This window comes from Cygnus atratus, chromosome 2, assembly GCF_013377495.2.
Source record: "Cygnus atratus isolate AKBS03 ecotype Queensland, Australia chromosome 2, CAtr_DNAZoo_HiC_assembly, whole genome shotgun sequence".
Lineage (NCBI taxonomy): Eukaryota > Metazoa > Chordata > Aves > Anseriformes > Anatidae > Cygnus > Cygnus atratus.
In genome coordinates, this window is record NC_066363.1 from 108,832,297 (window position 1) to 108,856,737 (window position 24,441).

Here is a 24,441-nt window from a genome sequence, read left to right on the forward strand (position 1 = left end):
CCCTACTTCACACCATCACTTTTTAATTTACTTATACTCTAGACATTACTTTGCATAAAAGTATAGAAGAAAAGTTATTATTTCCAGCTTCTCTGGTATGACAGGAGAGGTGGCAGTGTTTTTTGTTATTCAGTGATAACTTCCATTCGAACAGTTTCCCCTGAAATACTATTTTAATAGCAAAAGACAGCTGCAGGTCACACCTGAGCTCTGAGCTATGCTCATCCAGACACAGCTTGAGAAACTGTTGGTAAAGTTATCCAGGAGGTCACTGCTCTGTCTTCTCATCCCCTTCTCAAACCCTCCTGTCAGGAGCGGCTGGCATTCAAGCCAAATGTCAAGTTGACTTGACATTTCAAGTCAACACCTCCCAGGTGGCTGCACAGAAACAAAACACAGTAAGTCAAAAGTACTTGCTTGGAAAATAAGAAAAAGCAGTCTTCTTTTTCAGACACTCTAAAATGCTTAGTGTTCTTCAAATAAAAAACAGCTAAAGTAGAGGATACTGAAATAGCCACTTAGTGAGAGTGCACATATGATCTTTCAAAATAGCACCATCAAGGGAAAGGAGGCGACAAAATCCCCCACCAGCACATATTACAGTCCAATTTAGTAGTTTGCAAGTGTCATCAAGAAATAAGCCGTAGCCACAGCAGGAGAGCTAACCATGTAGCATGCTTTCCCTGTATTGCATCTTGCTTTCTCAAGCATTCTTTTGGAGGTAGTGCTGTTCTCAAAGATATATCAAAGTGAGCTCAGCCCCTTAGCTTAGTTGGATTTGGTATTTTTCTCTTTTTCCTTAGAGAGTTACTTGCCTACCCTCCTCATTGCTTTGAGATGTACTTTTCAGAGTTTCTCCGATAGTTTTGGTTTGTGTTGCACATCTGTACAGCTGGTGTTGTATCTGCTTTTTTTTTTTTTTTGGTAGATATCTGAAACTTTTAAAATGGCAGAAGACTGAATAGGAATTGAGAAAACTGTCTATGTAAAATGCATTTTTGGAAAAACACAGGTGGCTGCTTATTCATATACAGGTTTTGGAGTAAGGTTGTTGACTTGCAAAACTAAGAAGCGTTCCTGATCTCACTGGGAGATGTTTGTACAGATCTAGCCCAGATGTTTGGAAATCTCTTTCTGAGCCCAGTGCCTGGCAGATGCATGGTAGGGCCTGCAGGCTCAGGGCCATGCAGAATGTAGGTGACCATCACTTGGTTTCAGATCCACGTGGAGCTGAGGACACTGAACACTGAAAATGTTTGTGCAGCCTGTCAAGAAAATTTGCTCCTAAGTAAACACTGCACTGACATTCACCAGTGAATACCGTTTTAGTATTTACCTGGAAAACATAATTTGTAGGTAAATACTGACCGATACCACAACTTGGTGTAGTGCAGCAGGATGCTCAGTTATGGGAAGCCTGCCCAGAAGATGCCTTTGAGCTGAGCAGGCATGCAATCCTCCCACTCCTGGGAGCAAGCCGGTGCTTCTGCATAAACCATGGTGCTAAGCAGAGAGGGCTGGTTACACAGCTGGCTCAGCAGAAGCCTGGGTGACATTCCTGAAAAGCAACAGCTCTCCTATTGTGGTTTGGTAGAGAGCTATAATTCTTGGGGTTTCCCACCAGCAGAATTAATCAAACTTTTAATGTATGCATGGGGGTGACCTGAAAATTTAATTAGGCAGGTAAGGTCTGGGCCTTTGGAGACAGTGATTTTTCTAGAATAGCACAAACATTGAAATGAGGAATATCTTGGTCACAGATACCCTGAGGTTAAGCAAACAAATGGAAAAAAAAAAAAAAACCACCCCAGCTGTCAGTGTTCTGACTAGCAGCAACCTAAAACAAACTAAGATGCTCATTTTTTTCTCCTTGCCATGAATGTGTCAGGAAGTGCAGATCCACAGGTGTGCCAAAGGATGTTTTGAGTATGTTACCAAACACCTGAGAGGAGGAGAGAAATTACAGTCTCGTTTGAGTCGCTTATGATAACAGCAGCAATTAGAAATGTAGTGGTGAAGTGGTTCATGTCCGATGCCTAAGCTGTGCCTGAGCAGGCCTCGAGGCACCACCTTCCCTGCTTCTTGGAGGGCTTGCTGCAGGTGTTTGGCTAGCAGAGCAAAGCTCTTGACTTACTGAAATGAGAGTTTCATCTGAGCAGACTGCGGATAACTTTTGAGATTCACCAGAGGGAAGGGATGATGCTGAAGCCACCAGCAGCATAAAGTTGTATGGGATCACACAGGCGAACTGAGAGGAGATAACAGAGAGCTTTCTGTAGGAAGGAGGGTTTGACTTTTCTGCCAGCAAATTGAGAGAGTAGAGTTCATCAAATGAATTCTGGAGATGTTTAATGAAGAGAGAGGCTGGGCTGATGCAGGTGATTTGGAAGAGTGGGTCTTGATGCAGATGAAGGATCCCTCGGAAGTCTGCAGCAAACAAGACAGCTGGAGAGAGCAGCAAAGGATCCGTCCTCACCCTAGCAGGGACCAAAGGGGTCCAGGCAGGGCTAACTACTCAGACCCTCATGCAGTGTTTGCTCTTAGCCCAATATCTAATACATGCCAAGAGCTTTTCCAGCTTAGATAAACATATCTCTGCTGCTGAGTAGCGCTTGTTCCTGGGATTATGCCTGCCAGCCCAAAGGATGCTCACACTGAAAGAGGGAAGAGCCTTGTGTCACGTTTGGTGAAGTTTAGAGATCTTTTCCTCAAGCAAGGACCTCCAAAACCTGCTTGTAGGTATACTTAAGTAAGATTGATAACGGGGGATGATAAGATCCTTAGCAGGGGATGATAAGACTGGTAAGAGGGGATGATGAGGCCTGCAGCTTTCCTTTGTGGGTCTTCTGAGAGGAAAGTTACTCTTCTCAAGGTGAGCACTCTCAAAGATGTATTATCTTGCCAGGGTAGGTGTGACAAGAGAGGGTGGATTTCTTTTCCAGTGTATATAAAAATGTGTGTTGCTATACAGTAACAGCTTACCCTGGCGTCACTGGGTTGAGCTGGTTCACCTGGGATGAGCAGTTTCTATGCTTCAGCATCTCTTTTCACTCTCCAGGGTGGAAGAGAAGAGCGCTCACAACTGTTCCCCCCACACACACCCCCACATGGGAATCAGCACCAGCATGTAAACCAGATTTCTGATTAAAGAGAATTGTATAATGTCTGCCTGCATCATCTTCCATCTGCTCTTGCCAACTCAATTGCATATGGCATGATGTGTCACTTCCGTGCTATGCTCTATTCTTTATGCGCTCTGTCTAGAAAGCATGGAGATGATTCAGCATGTCAGTGGCAGGTGAAAGGATCCTTCAGTTCACCTAGGAGGATCTTTGAGATGAAGGGGGAGCCTTGCTTTAATGTGTGTGCTAATTTTTACGCAGTAGCCAGCTCTGTTTGATAACATTTTAGCACTTAAAAAGGGGTAAATGTGGTCACACAACATCAACTCCCTCACCTTGAAACAAAAAGGAAGAAAAATCCCAACCCTGAGCTTCAGTATCCTTTGACAGGTTTCCCTCATAAAATCACAAATAACCAGTTTCATGGCTGATTCTGAAGCTGGCAGTAGTCCAACATGGGGAGTTTTAAAGGGGACTGTGCTTTTTTGAAGCAATTGCTGGGGAAAAAAAAAAAAAAAAAGCAGTTCCTGCTGTCCTCAGTGAAACAAACAGGAGCTCTCTGGCAGGATACCATGTGCTTACTCAAAAAGCTGCAACAGCTGGAGAAAGACACATTAGAGAGCTGCGTGACACTAACCTGTATAGACTTCTGGATTAATTGGGTTTTTAAGTGCTTTCCTCTTCAGCCCTACCAGGGTCTGTAAAATCAAGCAGAGACAAATATACAGCACCACAGTTTCTGCCTCTTCTCACCCTGTGCCACACCAGGTGAGAGATTATTAATGCAGGCATGTCCTGCATGGTTTTGTGGTTTGTGCTGGTTGGTCCATACAGCGAGGAAGGTTTGTGGTCTGATTAATCACATCTCTTATAATGCCAGTTTTGTGCTGATAACATTAAATTGCTCTTCAGCAGATGAGCTTTTCTGATTGTCTCCAAGTTTTAGATTTTTCTTTCTCATACTTGGCTCTTTAGCAACACACCAAGGACTTAAGGAGAGAGTTATTTGTTTAGCTTCAAGGTAGGAAATTCTCATGAGGTGGTTCACTTGATTCTAAACAAAAATGGAACTGGAGATCTTCAAAACCTGGAAAAATCCCTGGTGAGGGAGAAAATGCTCAAAACTGTTATGTATAGCCCTTATCTTTGTCAATAGCATGACAGCTTTGTGTTCACCACACTGAAAAGGCAGCAGAACATAGGTGCCAACATGATCAAATTATCCCAGGCTGGTGACCCATGTCATGGCTGGAATCAGACAGATGCACTTGAATGACTTTGTTCTGTACATGATCTTCCCTGATGTCCTTCAGTGTTTGCTCAGTGTCAGACTGCAGTTATTCTTCCTTCTAGCAAAACCAAAATGCAAATAAAATTAAGCACAGAGAGTACGTTGAATATACACACTAGCCAAGTGGAGATGGGGCATTCAGCCTATGGTAAACAAGCCCCTGGGAGCTAAGCTGTCCATTACAGGACAGAAAAATGAGATCCAGGATATTTAGCAATAGTGGTGGGTTGCAGAGTTAGGGTTTTTTTCTTGTTGTTGGGTTTGATGCGTTTCTAGGGACTTCTTGTTTGTTCAAAGGCCGTTTTTAGCACGCTCCTTTGCTGGCTTCCAGAGGTATTCAGGACATGTCTCTGAACTTTCCCTTTATTCTGCTTTGTCATTTTGTGTTGGCATAGCACAGTACCCAACTGGCACAACCCTGTGCTTTGTGCTATGAATCCGAATGCTGAACTTGCGGAAGACAATCCAGTCTTAGGAATATTTTTCATTACAACACTTCTTTCTGTTGTGTCTGGCCTAAGCGGGGGGGGCGGGGGGGGGGCGGGGTGTAAGCAGACATTGTTGGTCTAGTCTCTCCCTTTTTTCATTCAGACATGAAATGTAGTAAATGAAAGTGTTTTTCATAAAAAGCACACATACAACAGCATGCATTGTGCTTTCCTAAATGAAAAGGAAATATTAAAAACTAAGCTTGTCTGTTCTTGTGAACAGGTACATCCTTCTTGTCTGCCTTCTTTTTGACATTTCAAAGGTATTTTGAACGCAAAGAAACTCTTCCAGAAATATGTTCAAAGCTATTTCATTTTTAACCTGCTAACACTATATTTTATACCCTTTAATATATATGTGAATGAACTAAATTATGGACAGAATATATAAGTCAGAAATGACAAAGCGGTATGTAAAGAGAATTTATGGCATTCCTTCCACCTCCACTCGGCCCGGTGATCATCTGAGCTGGGCACCAGGCTAGGACGTTTTTCCTGCCTCCATCCCAGACCTCCCTGTACAAACCAGAGCAAATCAGTTAGCTCTAGCTTCTCCTCTGCTTACCTCTGTAGACCAACTCCTTACTCTACAAATAGTTAAATACATTAGAGACCAAAATGTGTTTCCATCTGAATTAAAGATGTGTATATACAAACACATCTGTAACAGTGGGTTGAAAGTATTTCTCAACATGGATGTTACAATGGTCTTAGGGGTGATTACATGTGTGCATTTTAAACCTTTAATGAAAATGAGACTCAACCTCAGTATGTCTGAAATGTATAGAGCAGAAAGCAATGGGCAGTATGCAAAGGCAGCTTAAAAATTTCATTTGCACACGTACTTGATCTTCTGTTTTAGATGCTTCATTAAAACTTATTTTCTGCTTAAAAGAACACATTCCTCCGTGTAAGAGCCCCTCACAGGCTTTCAGTAGGGTTTTGCCCTCAGGAAGGTGAGAGACACTCACCTTCCTTTACCCAGGGAAGCCCTTATTTCTCCACCAGGACTCTGAAAACTTCATTTTTCCACCCACCTCAACATGACTTCTGGTCAGTCCCCTCAGGCCCCACAGTTAGGATGAGCTGCGTGTAAGACCCTGGGAAAGGGCTTGGGCACTGAGTTCAGGATTGCCCTTGAGCACTTGTCCCATGTCACACAGGCAGGCAATGCAGCACAGAAATGATGCAGCACACTTGAGGAGCTTGTTGAAGATGTTTAATAATTCACATCCTCCTTCTGCCAATTAATATATCCAATGCAGTGAGTGGAACTAATTGACCATTTTATATTGGCCCTAAGAGCTGTCCCAAAGTCATAGTCCCTTGTCTGTCATACTAAGTTGTGGAAATTACTATGTCACAAACAAAAGTTTAGGTAATGGAGAATCAACATGACATAGAGTTGAACTCTTAAGGAAGAAAATGTTATTTTCATTTGCTGTTTACAGGTGGTAGTAACTTTGAAAAAATAAATTAGACGTTCAGATCTTCCCCTGTTGTACATAGCCAGATTCATGCTTAACTTGAATGATTTCAAAATTTCCAGTGGCATTTCAGCTGTTCATTGAAGTGTACTGTAGGAGATAGAGACAATTTATTACACAGCTATAAAGGTAGTAGTAATCATCATAAATGTAGACCTTCAGATGTTTCTTTGTCTATGCTTTAAATTTTTATTTTTTTCCCCATCACTATATCCAGTGAAGCAGTGATTGTAGCAATCAGTAAGCACAAAGCCACCTCCTCCAACAGCTGCCAATATCCTAGTCTGGTTTAAACAACAGATGGGAGATATGTGCAGGCTAAGATAAGTGGCCACCTGTAAAACATTGTTCTAGATACGTGCCAAACTGGCCAGTCATATATTCAGGAACAAGAGCAATGAGAGAAAGAAGGCAACTGTGCTGACCACCCACATCTGAAACAACAGAAAAACGTTTACTCTCATGGATGGATGCCTTTGTTTTCTGCAGAGCTGGGAAACTGTTCTTATGCTACACTAATGCATGCAGAAAATGAATTTCTGTACCTTTTGTGGTTGCTTTCCATGACACTGGGAGCATCTGTACCCTGGCTGCAACAGCAAAATCTTGCTGCCCAGGGTGCCTGCACCTTGATAGAGTGGTTCCAATCTTTAAAGGGCACCTGCCTCAGCACTTGCAAATTTCTGTCTGGCACTATCTGTGCACTGAATTTTGCGATGTACTGCAGTCTGTTCTTGCGAGGTCAGCTAATCAGTGAACAGCGACAGCCCCAGGTGACACGTTTGACTAACTGGCAGCTAATCAAGCATATTTGAATTTTGCATGTCACATATTGGCAGCAAACTGTTCAAAACATATTCATAAAATACATTTTGAATTAATTTAAGAAATGCATTTCAGGCAATGCAAATCAGTTTACAGATCTGCAGGGCGATGAAGTAGCTTGCATGCATCTGAAAAATTATGTCTGCTGAATTATTCATTCTATTTTTATTTTCTTTTTTCTTTATTTTTTATCATATAACGGACAGGATTTTTTTTACTGCTAGTCATCAAAATGCTGCAGCTAGCTGTCAGTAATGGTCACTTTTTCATCATTGTCTCTTCCTTTTTATGAGTCATTTGAAACACTAGTAATAATGATGATCTTTAAAAAGCTTTCTACTTTTGACATGTGGAATCAAATGGCTTAAGGAGTCAAAGCATATGCATAGGGTTGCTGTAGGTACTGCACTGCATACCCAGTGAAAATGGCAAGCAAAGGATTTATCTTAATCTTGTGACAGGCATACCTAGTAATTAGTAGAAGTTTCCATATTTTTATTAGGTAGGTAATTAGCAGCCAGAGAATGCAGAGATGTGTATTGCAGAGATGTGTATTGCAGAGATGGCCTAGATTTTATTACTGTATTGTAGCATTCAGCAGTAGACCCAATTTCTGAACTACTTAGGTGTACAATTACACAATGGAATTGTCCTCCTAAAATACGTTGACAATTACCAGAATTGTGCATGCCACTGGGAAATTGCTCATGCTAATTGCCATCATTAGCTAGTTGAATGCAAAATATCTGCAAATGCTTGAGGAATTAGACGTAAAATGGATCCTCTTCTTTCAGGTCAACCGCGTATGTATTTCTAAAGGTTCAAGGACCAAGATTAAACCTGTAATTAGGTTACAGATTTTTCTTCCATATACAAGCAAATGTCCATGTCAGATTTACATTTCAAAATGGAAAAAGTTGTTAATAATTAATTTGTTGGCTTTGTAATACTTGGAGAATATTGAACATATTTAAATGAAAATATCATGGAATGACCCTTTCAATACATTATCTGATCATTAACCACTGAAAAAGAAGTATCCTGAAAACTAATAGTGTTGTAAAAAAGGCATGATATGGATCACTTTTTTGTGACACATATTTATAGGATGCCTTGGATTATGGAAACGGCATTTATCAAACATTTCCAGAGGATAAAACATCTCACAAGTGGAAAATTGTATCTAGATGTTGTAACCTTTGCTGGTTGACCCTAAGCACATATGTCAGGAGTACAGCCGTTTGTGCCCATTACTTACAGGGCTTCTTTGTTTCTGACTACCTGTCCATCTCATCTGTCACTGGTATTAGAAAAGTGTGGAATGCTATCACTTCAGAAACACAATTGTGTTTTTTACACTTCTGATTTGACATCAAGTCGTGTAAAGCTACTTACCCAGCCAACATTTTCTCAACTTGTCAGCACAATAAATGAACTGACATATCCTTATTTCATAAATATACAAGGATTGTGTGATGACTGTTTCAAGTCTTGTTGTCCCCATGAAAAACACCTGTTTATCCCTGCTCCTGGTGAGCCCATTTGTGCTTGATGAGATATATATATATTTTTTTTTTCCCAAAAATCTTTCAGGATATCCAGTGAACACTCGCCAAAGCTTCAGATCCGGAGCCACAGTTACCTGAGGGCAGTGAGCGAAGTCTCGATCAACAGGAGCTTGGACAGCCTGGACCCTGCAGGGCTGCTGACGTCCCCCAAGTTCCGCTCCCGCAACGAGAGCTACATGAGAGCCATGAGCACCATCAGCCAGGTGGGGGGCACACGTGGGCAGCTTGGACAGGAAGCACCAAGCCAAGAAAAAGCTTGATATTGGTTTAAATAGAATCAGGCTGCTGCATGCTACATGCTTTCAAAACATCTTTAAAAAAATAAAATGTTTTCACACATTTTTGTTTGTGAGTATAACATTTGATAGTGCCATAGCCTGCCTTTTGCAAAAGAATGAGTGGCACAACATGCAGTTTGTTTGAATGAACAGTTTAACCTTTCATTTTTCTTTTCCAAAAGTAGGTGCTCATCAGTAATGTCTTTGAACAGGGCTCTCTTAAGGATCTTGTGTGTAGTGCCTGAAATAAAACTCTTTGAATGCCTCCAAAGAATCATTTGCAAGCTGATTGTGCCACTAAAGGAAAATTATGTCCATAGTATTTCACATTTTTAAAAGTATTTTATTAGATTAAATCTGTTCTAATGTATGCATTCTTAACCCTGATAACCTCTGAACTTTTCACCTGCATAGTGCAAATATCACAGAATATATTTAAGTACAAAGGTCTGTCCATAATATTAACCCAAAATTCTGTAGGACTTCTTCATGCTCATCCTAAATCAGAAGAAAAATAAATCCCACTGTCACGCATTCAGTTTATTGATTTTGGCATCATTAAATAGCCTGTCCTTTCATACAAAATGCTTGTACAGTTGGATTGGTCAGGCATAGATCTGAAAGAATTGCAAAAGTGCTAGCACTCCACAGGGCAGTGCACCAGTGGTTCCTCTTGTAAATCTTGTAGCTCCTTGGTATGATCCTGACTTGTTTGCTTAAATGGATCATTTAGATAAATCCCTTGTTTAAAAGAACTTTTTTACAAAAGTCCAGAAGTGTAGCAGACAGGTTTTGTGGTGCTGAATACTGGCCCTTTACCACTGAGATGTCAAATCATTGAAATGTCAAAAAACACGTGATGTTATTGATACCAAGACTTCAGCTGGAACCATAACAAATAATGGGCCATTCAGAATGAAACTGTAGTTTGAGTTTCTGTGGTATTCTATATTTGGACTTCGTAGCTTCAGATTATTTGGCTGTGTGTTATATAGGTGAGGCACTTTGCATAGGGTATGAGCTGATGCTCTTGAAGGAGGGTTAGGATGTATCTAAGAGAAGCAGCACTGAAATTCAAGTCCCAGAGGAAACCGTAAGCATTAGGTTAGCTTATTTATTTAGCTAGACATCTAACACTTAGACAGAGCTGTCTGACAAAGAGTTAGTGTCATTTGTCAATATGAATAAGAAAATAACAATCTAAAAAAGTCTTAATTCAGAGATGTTTATGCAGAGATATGGCTATTCTCCACCACTGTAGAATTGTTCTTTATAATGTACTACCCACCACTTTTCCATGTTCTTTTAAGCAGTTTCCCAATGAAAAAATATTTTACTCTTTGAGATTTCCTTTTTCAGTTTTGTGTATGAATTAATTGGCATAATGTTTTCCTTACTAAAATTCATCCTGGAATAGAATATTTAATATTTTTGCATCAGCCTAATAGTCCTATGTTCTCCTGGTATCATGGCCTTTTGCATGCATGAAAAGTAGCAAAACCCACAAGTGTTGGTTTCTGTGTGTATGTTTCCTACAGTGATAATTATGATGCTTTAATGCCAAGCTCAGGGCTCGACTCTGAGTTTAGAAACATGAACTTCCATTCCTATACAAGCAGAGATAGGTGGTTTCCAGGTTTGCAAGATATGCAACAAAGGCACATGCTTTTAAATGTTCTTTAACCTGCGTGAGTAGAAGTCTTTGTCACCACCTAGTGTCTGCTCCACAAAGGGTCTAAGGTTTCCCTTGCACCTTTCTGCTCTCCGCCAGAGGAGTCAGCCAGGTGCTGTAGTTATACAAACATTTCCCCCCTGCAGCAAAGTTGTTTACCTTACCAGCCTCCCCCTTCCAACTCTTTGCTGCCCCATCAGCACTTGAGCTTCCCAGCCCCTCAGATTTATCACTGCGGTTGCCTGTGGGTTGCATTGATTTTGTCCTGGGGTTAAGCTGACCTTTATTTTCTTACCCACCAAAGAAAACATGATTTCAATTTTTCAGTATAATTAATAGTCATAATGGCCAGAGCTTCAGCCCCCCAGGGTGAGGTAAACTAGGTGCTACTATGGGGACTCCCAGCTTCCCACTGGTCTTGGCTGGAACCAAGAGCCTAAATACCACTCAATTTGTACCTAAAGCCTATTTTTGTGTATATATTTTTTTTCCCTTAACAATTGTTGCTTTGGAAAATGGGATGTGTTTTTGTGCGATTCACCTGTTCTTCATGTGCAGAGGGACCTTCTAACAGACTCCGGCCATCGTGCCCCTGTTGCTTGAGGGTGTTCATACAGGACAGAGTGGTGCAGGGGGCACACTGAACCTGCCCAATCTTTGTCCGCAGGTGAGCGAGATGGAGGTGAACGGCCAGTTTGAGTCTGTCTGCGAGTCAGTGTTCAGCGAGCTCGAGTCTCAGGCAGTGGAGGCGCTGGATCTGCCAATGCCCGGCTGCTTCCGAATGAGGAGCCACAGCTACGTGAGAGCCATCGAGAAGGGCTGCTCCCAGGACGATGAGTGCATCTCGCTGCGGTCCTCGTCTCCCCCGCGTACGACCACTACGGTGAGGACCATCCAGAGCAGTACTGGTGAGTAACAAAACGGACGTCCAGAGGGATGGCAGAAAGGGAAGGTACCTTTCTGTGTGGCTCCATCAGGTCAGCCACGAGATCTCTGCCAGACACGAAGCCCATGAGAGAGTCTGTGTTTCGGCAGGGAGCTGGACAGACTAATCAGCTTAAAACTAGGCACAGACCCAGGCTGATGCAATTGTGTTGCCTCCTGTGTCCAAGCTAATTTATTCTGGGCTAAGAGCTCACAGAAGGGAAGTCCAAGGTCATATCTCTTCCTGCTCTCATCCCTAAAAGAGCAATCACAGTTTAGCAAGGCTGGATAAGAAGGCTCTGGGTTAGCAGCTCTGCTGACTTACCAGTAGTGGAGGGTCCTTCTGCCAAGTTTTGCTTTGTGAGGTGATCTTCATGCTTTCTGAAAGTTGGAAGTTATTGGGTGTGTTGATTAATGGCTCCAGGAGACTGGTACAGCTTCTTTTTGGCTGTATTTTCGTGATGGGAATGAAGGAAAGAAGAAAAGGTCTGCAGGTCAAAACATGCGTGTTCACACCCTGTTGTTACTCCTTCTACAGTTCAAACTACTTGAGCCTTGCAAGAGGGAGAGGTTTGGGTCTAAATACGAAACTTACCTCTTCTTGAACCTCTTCTTTTAAGGTTGCTTTTCTTTTAGAAATAACCATGATGAATTCCAGATACTGCTGCCAAAGTTAGTGCTTAGGGGGAAGGAAGAGCAGGTCAGAAACTAAAATCCAAATCTGCCTTTTGTATTCAGGACAGCAAGAGGCAGGAACCATCACGTGTGTGTGCTTTTCTCTGTGGGAGGAGGAGGGAAGGCATCTTTCTTTCGACTTCTCTCCATCCATTCCTCAGCTTTACACAAGCTTCATTTACTATTCATGTACTATTCACATTCGTGACTAATATTTACTATCACAAGTATTTCACTGTTCCTACTACCTCTTTTCCAGGTTCTCTAATTTCTCTGTTCTGTATTCTAAACTTTTCCTTTTTTATGTATTATCTCTCAGGTGCAGTTGTTTGTACGCTGTAAGTTCCTTATCTTTAATTCCAGTCTTTTTATAAAGCTGCTTGTCAATTGGTTTATGCCATCAAAGGATACTTTCAATCCTTTTAACCAAAAGTGTTTGGCTTAATTGATGATTTTTCTAAAAGTAACAAGTTTAAGCGCTGTTGGAAATACATTGGCAGTACATCACAAACATCAAAGCATTTTTAACAAATGCTGCAGAGGAGTTCTCATCAAAATCACCAACCATTAAGAAACAGTATTCATCTGACAAAATTTTCTGCTGTAAAAGTAGTATGTGTGTGCACGAAGGGTTTGCACCACACCACAAAGACAGGATTTAAGTAAGGTGTGTGTTACTTCATTGCAGGGCTTTAACTTGTGTCAAAACATACTGTGACGCAAATGCTGAAGGATGGGCATTTTCAGGGATTTTTCAGTGTGCATTTGCCTGTGTTGGATCACCTTGGACATAGCAGACTGGTTTTTCATTTCTTTTAAAATGGTTTTATTAGCACTTTTTCTTTATAAAGTAATTAACCATTTATCCAGAAGGCAATAACTTTTATCTTTGCATAAGAGGTTGTTTCTGTCACTTAGAAAAATGGTGCCTCTGTTTGGGGATGTATGGGGGACATAAATGGGGTGTGTAAATGGAGAAGGGGGCTATAAGTATCAACTAAAAGCATTTGGAAAACCTGTAAGAGGAAAATCTTTATTGTAAACTGTCTTTGGTCTATGTTCCTCTTTTGTAGCACAATCACAAGCAGAGTCCTGGTCTCTTCTCTGGGTAGCTGGCTATGTTAAAAAAATCATAGGAATAAGGTTATGTTATGGAAAAATGTAATCCAGTGGGTCTGTCTCATGTTACTGCTTGTGTAGTCAGCCCCTTAAAATAGAGAGAGGAGTGATTTGCAGCCCTCTCCTTACACATCCACGGAAGCATTTAAAGCCTGCTGTAGGTATCTATTTTCTGCTGTGGGAATTTTACTGAGTTATCTTTCTCATTTTTTAATTCTTGGACTCCCAAGGGCCCATCCCTTGCAGTGGTTGCATTTCAGACAACTTGTCTCTTTTATTACCTGACTTACATACCTCTATCCATTTAACGGGGATTAGAGCTGAATTAATTCCATCCAAAAGCATCTGTATTGACTACCTTGCTGTTGCCTGTGGCTGGCTCCTAGAAAGGAAGCAATAACACGAAAGACATCATTGATGGTTTCTGTTAATATCAGCCTCAATAAAATGGCACAGCAGTGAGGCAGATATGAAGAAAGAAGAAAGATATCTCAGACTTATCTCCACTGAGGTGATGTTTCAAATGCTTTTGTGGGAGACAGAAGGGCAGTTATGATCTAAACTATGGATTTAACATCCCCAAACGAGAGAGCTGTCCTTCCACTCCAGAAACACCTCTGCCTGTTCAAGCAGGGAAGGTTCATTTCATCAGCATTAGATCTTTCCTCAGGGACTAATGTACAAAGCTCTGATAATACATTGACAGTGGGAATTTCTTTGCTGGCAGCCCAGGAAAACGCCAACTTGATGGTAATAGAAAAGACAAAAAAGTGCTACCTGTCCACTGGATTAAAAATTTTGCCTCCAGAGAAATGGCCCACAGCCTTCCAGGGCATCTGAATAAAAATATTAAGCAAGCAGTGTGGACAAAACCATACCTCTGCCTGCTAGCATGTGCTACAGTGGTTGCTGCCTCCAGTTTTAATTTCCTTTTGCCCCATAGTATGGAAGTTTAGTTCTGAAAGCAGTAGTACACGTCTACCAGCATAGCTGTTTGGATGTGCTCAACCTAACTATAAACCCAGCACTAATGCTCTGGCTGGGGGACAGAGCTCTGGCTGGGTGCCCAACTGGTGGTCTCTGCAGCCTGCTCTGCTCTTCACTCAGCTGCAGCAACACAGTGGGGTGACTGCAGCTGGCTGAAACCTAGCCCGGGTGTGAAAATGAGGCTGTAGGCACAAAGCTTTTGTCATCACCAGGGTGAAATGCTAGACTGCAAGTGGGAAAAAATATCCTACCCTCACCAAAGTGAATGTTTCTGCATGTATCTGGGAGGCGGGTACTTTGTTCACAAAAGTCTTGTAGGTGAAATGGCATTTTATCCTTGTTTTCAAGTGAAGGATTTTAAAATGGAGAAAATACAAACTTGCCACTTTATATGGATGTAGAAACATATGGGAAATAAGTGCCATGTTGCAACTTCATCATGCCTGGAAAGCTGGAAGGTTGAAGGGGTCCAACCACTCCAATATTTTCTCACTCTGCATTGCTCAGACCCACGGAGGGAGCCGACCCCACACTGCCGAGCTGGCCCCCAGCGCTGGGCTATGCTGGCTGGGAGCTCCAGCAGCCCTCAAGTGCCAGCATATGTCGTACGTCGTACAGCATAGCCTGCACTAAAAGCTGCCACCCATGTCATTTGGTCTCTTCAGACTTGTTTGATGAGGTGTGAGTTAGTACATAATTTGATCCCAGGTTATTTGCAGATGTAGCCATTGTAACTGAAACTCCTCAGCCAGCAGATTCAGTCACTAAATAGGCAGCCTTTTAAGAATTTAAAAAGCCTTTAAATCATTTCAATGTGCACAAAGAGCATGGCAATTAAGAAACAATGAAATTTTAAGATAGTCTAAAGAACATCTTTTTCCCACATTGCTTGTATCTGACTTGTACGATTTAGAAGAATTTTGTAGGTCATGTTTCTAAAGGGTGCCTGTGCTGCCATGCACACTCCTTTGCGGCACAGATAAACCTTGTGACATTGTGAGGGCTTGAGCATTAGCACACGTGGGTACAAATACATAACTGAGACTGGGTGTGTTTAAGTGGAAAATGTGGCCTCTGTAGCTGAGCTCAAGCAGTAAAAACTGAGGAAAAACTCTGCACTAGATTGCAATAGGTATTTTCTCAATATCTAACTTCCGTACAGTCAGATAAACAGAAGTATCAAAATTATCTGCAGCAATGCCATCTGGTGATTCTCAGTAATATTACACTTCTGATTAAAAGCAAAGCAAACAAAAATCCCAAGGAAATCGTGCTGTGTAGCCAGCAGGTTAGAGAAGGACTGAGAGTTATCACAGTGTATGCTAATTACGGTGCTTCAGCTGAGCAAGCTGTTCTCTTTCCGTTCTTTGGAACATCTGACCAAGAGGGGTCAGGTACTTTGTAGAAAATCTCTAAGGGACTAACTGCCTAGCCAATGGGAAAAAAAATGCAAACAACCTTAAAAATAGACTTATGCCAGGCAGAATTCAAAAATAAAACCAAAGCCTGTGGAGAAGGAGGCTGGAACTGACTGTATACCAGCTGTGTCCAAGCTCTCCAGGACTCCTCGGAGCTGTCCTTCCAAAGACCATTCTGTTGAAAAAGAAATAAGGAATGAGGATTTCAAATGTGATTTCCAAATGAAGCCAGGATTGGTTTTTGGATCTCTACCAAAATGAAGGTATCTCCACAGAAGGCCTGAAGAAATATAATAGTTAAGGCCTTCCTGCAGATGTTGAACCTTAAAATAGATTTGGAGAGTGCAGAAAGCTGTTTGACAAAGAATTTACACGGTTCATTTCCTCTGTTTCCCTGAGTAATTCTGAAATGCAGTCTGCCTTTGGATCCACTATCAAATTGCTTAAACCAGCGCTTAAAAATGTTTTTCTTTACTAATGAGGAGCTGACCTTGGAAGAGAACACTGTTTCTAATTTCAGAGGCATCTGAGCAAGTTTCATCTTGTCTATCCCCAAAGTTAGCTTTGTGAATTTTAAGCTCCGCATCACATACCCGCACAAACACACGCATGCATACACACAAAAAAAAACATGTTTATGAAGCTAGTGGAGGTTTTTAATGAGAAAAACTGAGAACACAGCTCTTGCTGACAGATTTCTAACTGACTTGGAGCATGATGCAGGCACTCATAGAAACTGTTCTGATGAAGAGTGCCTGAGAAAGGAGCAAGGCTAGGACAAGAGAAAGTCTGCCCTGGAAAGACTAGCTATAGCCAAACACTTGGCACGTTGCACCAGGTTGGTTTGCATGTGGTGTACTTATGCCAAGGATGGAAATTGAAATAAGTTTGATAAATTTTCTTTTACCTTTTGGACATACGGAATTTTGTGACCTGGAAGATGGGGATTACTGGAGTAAATATTGCACAGGTCCCTACTTTAGGAATGCTTGGTAGTTTCAGCTGGTTCACCATGTAAGCAATGTCAGACAGTGGAATGTGTTACACCAATTTTTCATCTTCCTCCCTGTTTCTGCCTCTTTTCTCTGTCTAATTATGAATATTGAATTTAATCTTTAGAACTCTGAGCTGTTTGGTCGTATCTGAGATACTGCCAGGATTTGGAGAGAGAGCCTTAAGTATTCAAAACAGTGATCTTAAAATGTCCTGAAGGACTGTGTTGGTCTTTTTAGACATTTCCAGAAGCACAGAACATCTCCAGTGTTTTGTTCAGATAACACTTGTGTGTTTGACTTCTCTGGTTGTCCAAAGGACTTGGATATCTCCAAGGATGAAAATTACACAGTATTCTGGACTGCCTCTTCCAGCACTTAACTACACTGCAGTATGATTTATTTTTTTTTTCATATAAACAACTAAAATTTCCCTTGTGCAGTGTGTGGCCATGATCTCCTGTCCTTTTTCATGCACATCTGACAAAAGCATGGCTCAACCTTCTCCATAACCATCTGTCAGGTAGCTCCCCCCACAGCCTCCAGGCCCTACAGATCTACCTATTAACCTGTATGGGAACATCACACTCCAGCCCCCCTACCTGTCTCAGTGCCCACTTTGTGCTGGGACTCTCATGCTGGGGAGTGTCACACTGCTCACAGACCCAGATGTGTTCTCACCAGCACTCAGTCTCCCTCAGACTGCCAGCTCTGCTTTTGGCAGGCTGCAGAGCATGCTGCCAGATACCCACAGCACAAGGGCACACTGCTGAATGTCCTTCAGCCTGCTCTGCTGTGGGACCCCACCAGCCTTTCCTGATGCTGGGAATAGGATGGCCCTGAGACTTGTAGGTTTAACAGTCTCCAGTGAAACAGGAGAATGTGTGATTTTTGCAAAAGAAGGAGATCTTTATGAGAAATCTATGACATTCTGTGAAAATAACTTTTAAGGAGGTTGTTTAGTGGCAGCACAAATAAAGGGGATGCAGTGATTAGATTTTTAGCATAAAATTAAATGTTTTACTATTTATTAGTGTTTTAGTGATTATTGTACCAAGAGGAAAAGTACTATGGATGCCTTATGCATATGTCTGTATGGAACGTGACTAAAAATATTCTGCAGTTAATTCATTTCCGTTGATTACATTGCACACACTAAAGTGATAATCGTTTCGAATGACCAGACTTGCACAGCTCTCCCAGATGCAGTACAGATTTTGTAAAGGTTTGAACTATGCTTTTGCGTCAAACCAGGCATATGTGTTACCAAGTACACTGTTATGTGGAGATGGTCGTAGGAGGGTCCAGAGCCCCAGTTAGATGGCAACTCCCTAGTGTACAGCTCCAGTGAGACAGCCATGGTCCCACCCCACTCCTACTGGTGTGCACATGCTTCAAGTACCCTGTTGGAGCCTATAGCCATGCTTATCCAAATATATTAAAGCACCTGAAAGTTCAGTGCTTAGCTGAGACAAAATACCACTTGATTTACCATAACAAATATAGAGAAGGGTATTACAAGCAGTATAATAATTTGAAGGTTGCTGTGTTGACTGAGTACCACATGCCTGAAGTCTCATTAGGTGAGAATTAACTGTTTTTTATGCCTATAAACAAACTGAGGTTTCATCTCAGTGATTTTGCCACAGTCCAAGAAGCAGTGGCTAAATCAACTGTCTCTTCTGCTCGTTTCTGCAAGGCTTGTCTACCCTGAGTCGTGAAGCCTGGGCTGGCTGACAGATGCAGCAGTGTTGCTTGGGTCAGAGAGCAGTTTGCCTGGTGTCCCATCTGAGAGATCCAGTGCAGAACCAGGCTGATGCGACTTCATGGCATGCAGGTCCAGCAGTAGATCTCACTTGGTAGCCTCATGTATCTGCATTTTGGGTGGCATTTTTTTCTGACTTGCAAGCAGGAGTAGGACAACCCCCTTTGAAATATGCTTGGAATTGCATCGCAAGGAAGCAGGTTTCCCATAGCAGCACCAGCTTGTAATTGCACACTAATAGGTAAAATGTGGAGCAGAATATAAAATAAACCCAGGGTCTGTTTCCACTTACAGATTGTGGGAGGATAGTGTAACCTTTATCCAAAATGCTGCACTCAGGGGCTGGTCATCGCTCTGAACTAGAGGGACAACAGAACTTTGTGCATTAGGTATATATTGTTCCTTAGCTGAGCTGCCAATAACAAATGAAGAGCAAATAATTCAATTTTCTCTTAATAGAAAAGCACAACAAAGACATGAATCTTTTCTTTGTTCTGGCTTATTTTAAGTGCAGTGTTTTTGTGACAGCAGTGGCAGAAAAGAGCTGAATCAGTAAGCTAAAGACATGGCCCAATTTATATAATGCAATCACATTTTCAGTAATAATTCCTACTGTTTTCCTAAAATAGAGTAATGTGGTCACTTCTAACTACAGTTGTCTTTTGGGAAGCAAGACCTAGGCCTCTTTTCCGAAGGGGCTATGCTAAATTAATCCATCCAGGGCATAAAAATAACTCAGGTTGTTCTGCTTAGCATGTGCTACTGCCCAGCCCTCAGCAATGCCTTGCCAGTCACCTGCAAGTTTCACATAGTTCCTTTAGGACAAACCTGAATATTTATCATAGAATCATATCATAGAATGGCTCAGGTTGGAAGAGATCATCTAACTCCAACCCGCAGGCCGTAGGCAGGGATGCCACCCACCAGACCAGGCTGCCCAAAGCCCCATCCAACCTGGCCTTGAACACCTCCAGGGATGGGGCATCCACAGTTTCTCTGGGCAACCTGTGCTAGGGCCTCACCACCCTTACAGTGAAGAATTTCCTCCTAAAGTCTGGTCTAAATCTACCCTCTTTTAGTTTAAGACCATTCCCCCTTGTCCTATCATTATCTACCCAAGTAAAGAGTCCTTCTCCATCCTTTTTATAAGATCCCTTTAAGTATTGAAAGGCCGCAATGAGGTCTCCCCGGAGATATGTTGTCTTCAGATATTAATTACAAAGCTCTCTTGGGCCATAGTGTATTCCAAGAAGTAATGAGAAAAGATAAGATATTTGATGATGATGAGCTTTTTAAAGTGACTGATTTTGAAATTTACAAAAAAAAAAAAAACTAACAATTTTTAATAAGTGGGTTTAATGAGTACAGCTCTGCAGGGCCCCTCTTACACTAGAGCAATTTTTTTGACGCTGTTGTATCCCATCATGTAATTCCCATTTCAGAGCTCAGATATGATGTATTAGGTACTGGATCCAGTAAATAATTACACATTTTTGTGGTGCCTAAATATGTGTTTATGCAGCAGTCTAACAGTAATTGGCTCTTTGAAGCTATGGTGGACTATGGGGTGCATATATTATTAACCACTTTTTGAAACAGACATTGCCTTTTTCTTTAGTAATACCACAGATAAACCCAAAGGAAATGTGGCAGCAAAGAAATGTGTGCATTAAAAAAAAATTACAGGAGCTGTGAAGTGTACATAGAGATATAATGTACTCTTTTCATTTCTTGCTGTTACACTGATCTCACTGCAGTGCTTCTTACAATGCTCAATTACAAAGCACAAAACGACTCAGATACTCAGTTCTGGAAAATACCTCATGTTATCTTGCAGAGGACAGTCTAGCTGCCATTACAGACTAATAGTCCCTTTCATCAAAGGAACGCTGTAGGCAAATGTGGGTAATCTGTTCTAATGCCACAACCTTTGTCTGGCCTCTGGTGGGGGGAATCAGTGTGTTGGTTGTCGGAAATTGTTTTCCCCTACTGAATTTGGCTTTGGTCAGATGCGAGAACACTAAATTGCATTCCACTTAAAATGCAGTAAGCCATCTGAGTAGGACAACTCCTAGTTGCTCTGATCAAGGATTTGAACTAAGCTATCAGAGGAGAAAAAAACAATAAATAATATCAGAGAACCCTCTACTATGACAGACCTCTTGCTTGTTCTGTTGAGAAAGATGCCTACTTTTCATCTGAGTCCAGTCAAGACAGCGATGACTTGATAACCATTCTTTTTGCTCTAATGACTTTTCAAATAAATTCTATGTTCAGCTAAAGTAAAATGTAGATCTGTATTCCTGTGGGAAGGTTTACATGGAAGTCAGAATGTTGTAATAGCATAACAAAATAAATGCTGGCAGGCTTTTTGTTTAAACAAAGCAGGCTATTGAAATTCCTTGCTCCCACTTTCTCTAAACTCTCAGCATAGAGTGTTATCTATAATCCTGAACTTTGCTAAGAGTCGAATACAATTATGCGTATCTGTGGGGGAAAAAAGCCACAGTCTTAGCAGACTAAAAATACATAAGCTATGGATAAACCCAAACCCATCCAGGAACTACTACCCCTAATCTGTCTGCCTCAGGAAGTCCAGAGAAAATCTGCAGCTTTCCGTTTCGCATGAAGTGTAACTTACACCTAAGTGACAGTATTAGCTGGTGCCTGGTGCTGTGGCCTTACACTGTCTTATCTCACACAGTTCCCTGAACACGCATGTGACATTTTACCTTTTGTCCCTTAAAATAAAAAGGGAAAGCAGGGGAAGAAGGTATTCAGAGAGATGGAGGTAGGGTGAGGGGACCTAATTTATCTGTTGGAAGCTCTGACGTGTTTTGCAAGGTTGCATCTGGGTGAAGTCAGTTGTTGTCTTGCAACATCTCTGTCTTTATTCACATCTCTTTACACCATCTCTCCCTCTTTGGGGTGTTGCTATGGGGAAGCTAGATCATGTTAAAAGTGATGTTAATGCACAGCTCAGGCTTAGTCTCTCTTCAGAAAAAGAGAGACAAATTAGGGCAAGAAGTTGTCAGTTAAAATTTCCATTACCAACTTTTACCCGTCCCAAATCCTCCTCTCAGATTTTGACCACAGCTGAAGTGCTGCACTGCATTAGCACAAAGTGTAGAGCATCATTCAGTATAAGAGGGTGGTTGTGTTTAACCTCACATCAGCTATCTGTGGGCTGTTGACATCTGTTTGGGTATAGTGTTCTTCCACATACCAGAACTGGTATTATAAAACAGAACACCCTCCCATCATCTGATTTATCTCCCTAGCCATTCTCCTTTCTGGACGTCATATACGTGCTGCTGTCCTGAAAGCCTTTTCCTGTTTCTGTCAATGCTTGCTGAGAATGGAAGCATGTATCTCCCTTATGGCGACTATTTGCAACTGAGAAGGCTCACACTAAGTGCAAAGACTGTTCTCATTTCCTGTGAGGTCTGGTGGGATGGTTGAGTAATAGATGTAGGGTGGAGGGCTACTAATCCTGAAAACATGTATTTTTTGTGCTTTTTTCTTTTAATTTAATAAAATACAATAACCCACCCTATATATTTTAGGTGACGTGCTAATGAAGGAAACATCTATCTGGAAATAAGTAGGAGTGAAAGCAGCTTTTACTCTTAACATAATATTTTTTTCCTAGTTCAACAGACCTCCTTTCATTGAAGGGCCATGAGTCTGATATTTAAGAAAAAAGTGGTGGGAGAATGACAAGAAAGAAATTAACTTTGAGTAGCAAAGAAATCTAGAATTGTTTTGTAAAACAAAAATGTGTCCAGCACTTCAAAAATCACTCATTTCATCAAAATGTATATTCAATAACACCTTTTCTTGTATGAATAGTTGATGGTGAGAAATAGATGGGCAGGGCTTTCAACTTGAGTTTTTACAAAGTGCTTTGACTTCTCTTTATTCCATCATCACGTATGACTTGGTATGTGGACTAGATGGAGATGGTGTGCTACCTAGCACATTATGTTGATGTCGTTTGATCCACCAGTGTAGCCTGCAGTTGACAGTTATTTTATGGCATGTTTTCTGGTTGTGATGAGTCTCCAGTTTCCCTGCAGGCAGGGGATAGATAGGGATATGAGATGGTCATCAAAGTAATGGCTTCCAGAATCCCTTTATTGCCTTTAAAAGGCTGGTGTAACTAGTGAATAGAAAATAATGAGCATGACAGATTAGAGTAGGCACAGAAAGCTTAAAGAGCTTTGGGAATTTGTGGGACTGCAGAAACAGCGTTGGAATTTCATCAAGTGAAGGGTAACTCTTTCTCCCATCTGTTTTGTAGATACATTTTTTAATATTTTAAGTACAATATTGCAGATCAGAGCAGTCTGTTACTCTTCAAAACTGAGACAGATTTTTTTCCACTACAAACTTTGCTAATTGAGGATCTAATTGTAAAAGGTGCTGAGTGTCCTCAGCTGCCAGCGTCATAGAATTAGCTCATAATTTCCATATGCCTGGTGTCACAGAAACATCTGGCTCCTCTATTTTCCTGCAGGTGCCTTTACAACCAGAAGAGTCTGGGTCAGGGGTATCAATCTGTTGGAATTCAGTTTATGATATCTTTAAAAGATATAAATGTAAATGTTTCTAGTTTTCTGACAAAAGCTTAAACCTTGCAACCAGATCCTAGGGAATAGTATAGAAATAGCTTGCAAAACATAGTTTCCGGGCAATCATTTCAAATGCTTGTTTTCTGTTTTCCATTATGCTGCTAGAAATTATGACATCCTGGGGAATGCCAGTGAGGTAAATATTTACTCTTTCTCTGTGCTATAGTAACAGACAAAGTTGTGGCACAAGAAAATGTCAAGATTGTTTCTGTTCCATTCATAAATGGAAGAGGTAGGAGGGGTGGCTCTCTCTCTTTTATCCACCCCCACAATTAGCAAAGAGACTGTGCTTAGTAGGATGAGATGGAGCAGTCCTGGGTACCTTGCATCTGATGTCCATAAAATTATATTGTGAACTCACCACTGACACAATATTTCATATGCATGTGCTAAACAACTATACAAAAAGGCCACCCATTGCAAAACTAACAAGTGTCTATTAAAGAGATTATTTCTATTTGTACTGCAACTAAGTGTGCTTCCTGCCAGCCAGCTGTCTTCTCCTCAGAATGTTCTTGGTACATGTATGTCCTTCACATCACCTTCAAAGAACTGGCAAAAACTACATTTGCCAGCTACTATTGATGAGGAAAGGAAGCCTTACTGAATCTTCAGCCAGCAGCTCTAGCATGTGTGGAGAGGAGTCAGAGACTCTTTCAAGGAGGTATTCCAGCCAGTGCCTATGCAAAAGCACAAAGAAAAAGGTCTTTTTTATCCTAAGCCATAACCAGTGTAACTACAAAAGGTTGCCAATTACTATCACTAATCTCCAAAAATAAACAGCATAGTTTTCAAACAACGTTAATGTAGTAATTCCAGACATATGACATTTACCATAGGTATAGGATTAAGCATATCCACCTGGTCTAAGCTTTCATTTTCAAAACTACATTTCTTTTTCTCACCTGCAAAGTGATATTCTATGGGGCTTGAGGCATTGTCAGCTTCTGACACTGAATTGCACTGGCTGCATTGGCATCATCTGGTATCATCTTTTACATCTAATTTTTCCTCTTGAAAAATCTATTATTGTTATTGGAGCATGACATTATTCTTCTTAGGAGAGAGAAAGAAGCCCAAGGAAATTACTAATTCAAGCTGTCAGCAATATCTAGCTCATTCATATTGTTATGAAAAACATTTTAGTTTCAAAATAAAACTGGTGCATGTTTGCTTTTTGACAATGTAACAGGGAG

At 41.3% G+C, this 24,441-nt stretch overlaps 1 protein-coding gene across 4 annotated transcripts in view; it reads left to right on the forward strand.

The window, feature by feature from the left end:
* The window catches only part of DLGAP1 (DLG associated protein 1), a 136,635-nt gene that overhangs the window by 34,740 nt on the left and 77,454 nt on the right, over window positions 1-24,441 (forward strand). For all 4 annotated transcript variants that reach the window (XM_035564147.1, XM_035564148.1, XM_035564150.1 and 1 more), the window contains exons 3-4: window positions 8,807-8,984; window positions 11,399-11,639. In XM_035564147.1, the coding sequence (XP_035420040.1) occupies window positions 8,807-8,984; window positions 11,399-11,639 (419 nt within the window). The remainder of the gene's footprint in view (window positions 1-8,806; window positions 8,985-11,398; window positions 11,640-24,441) is intronic.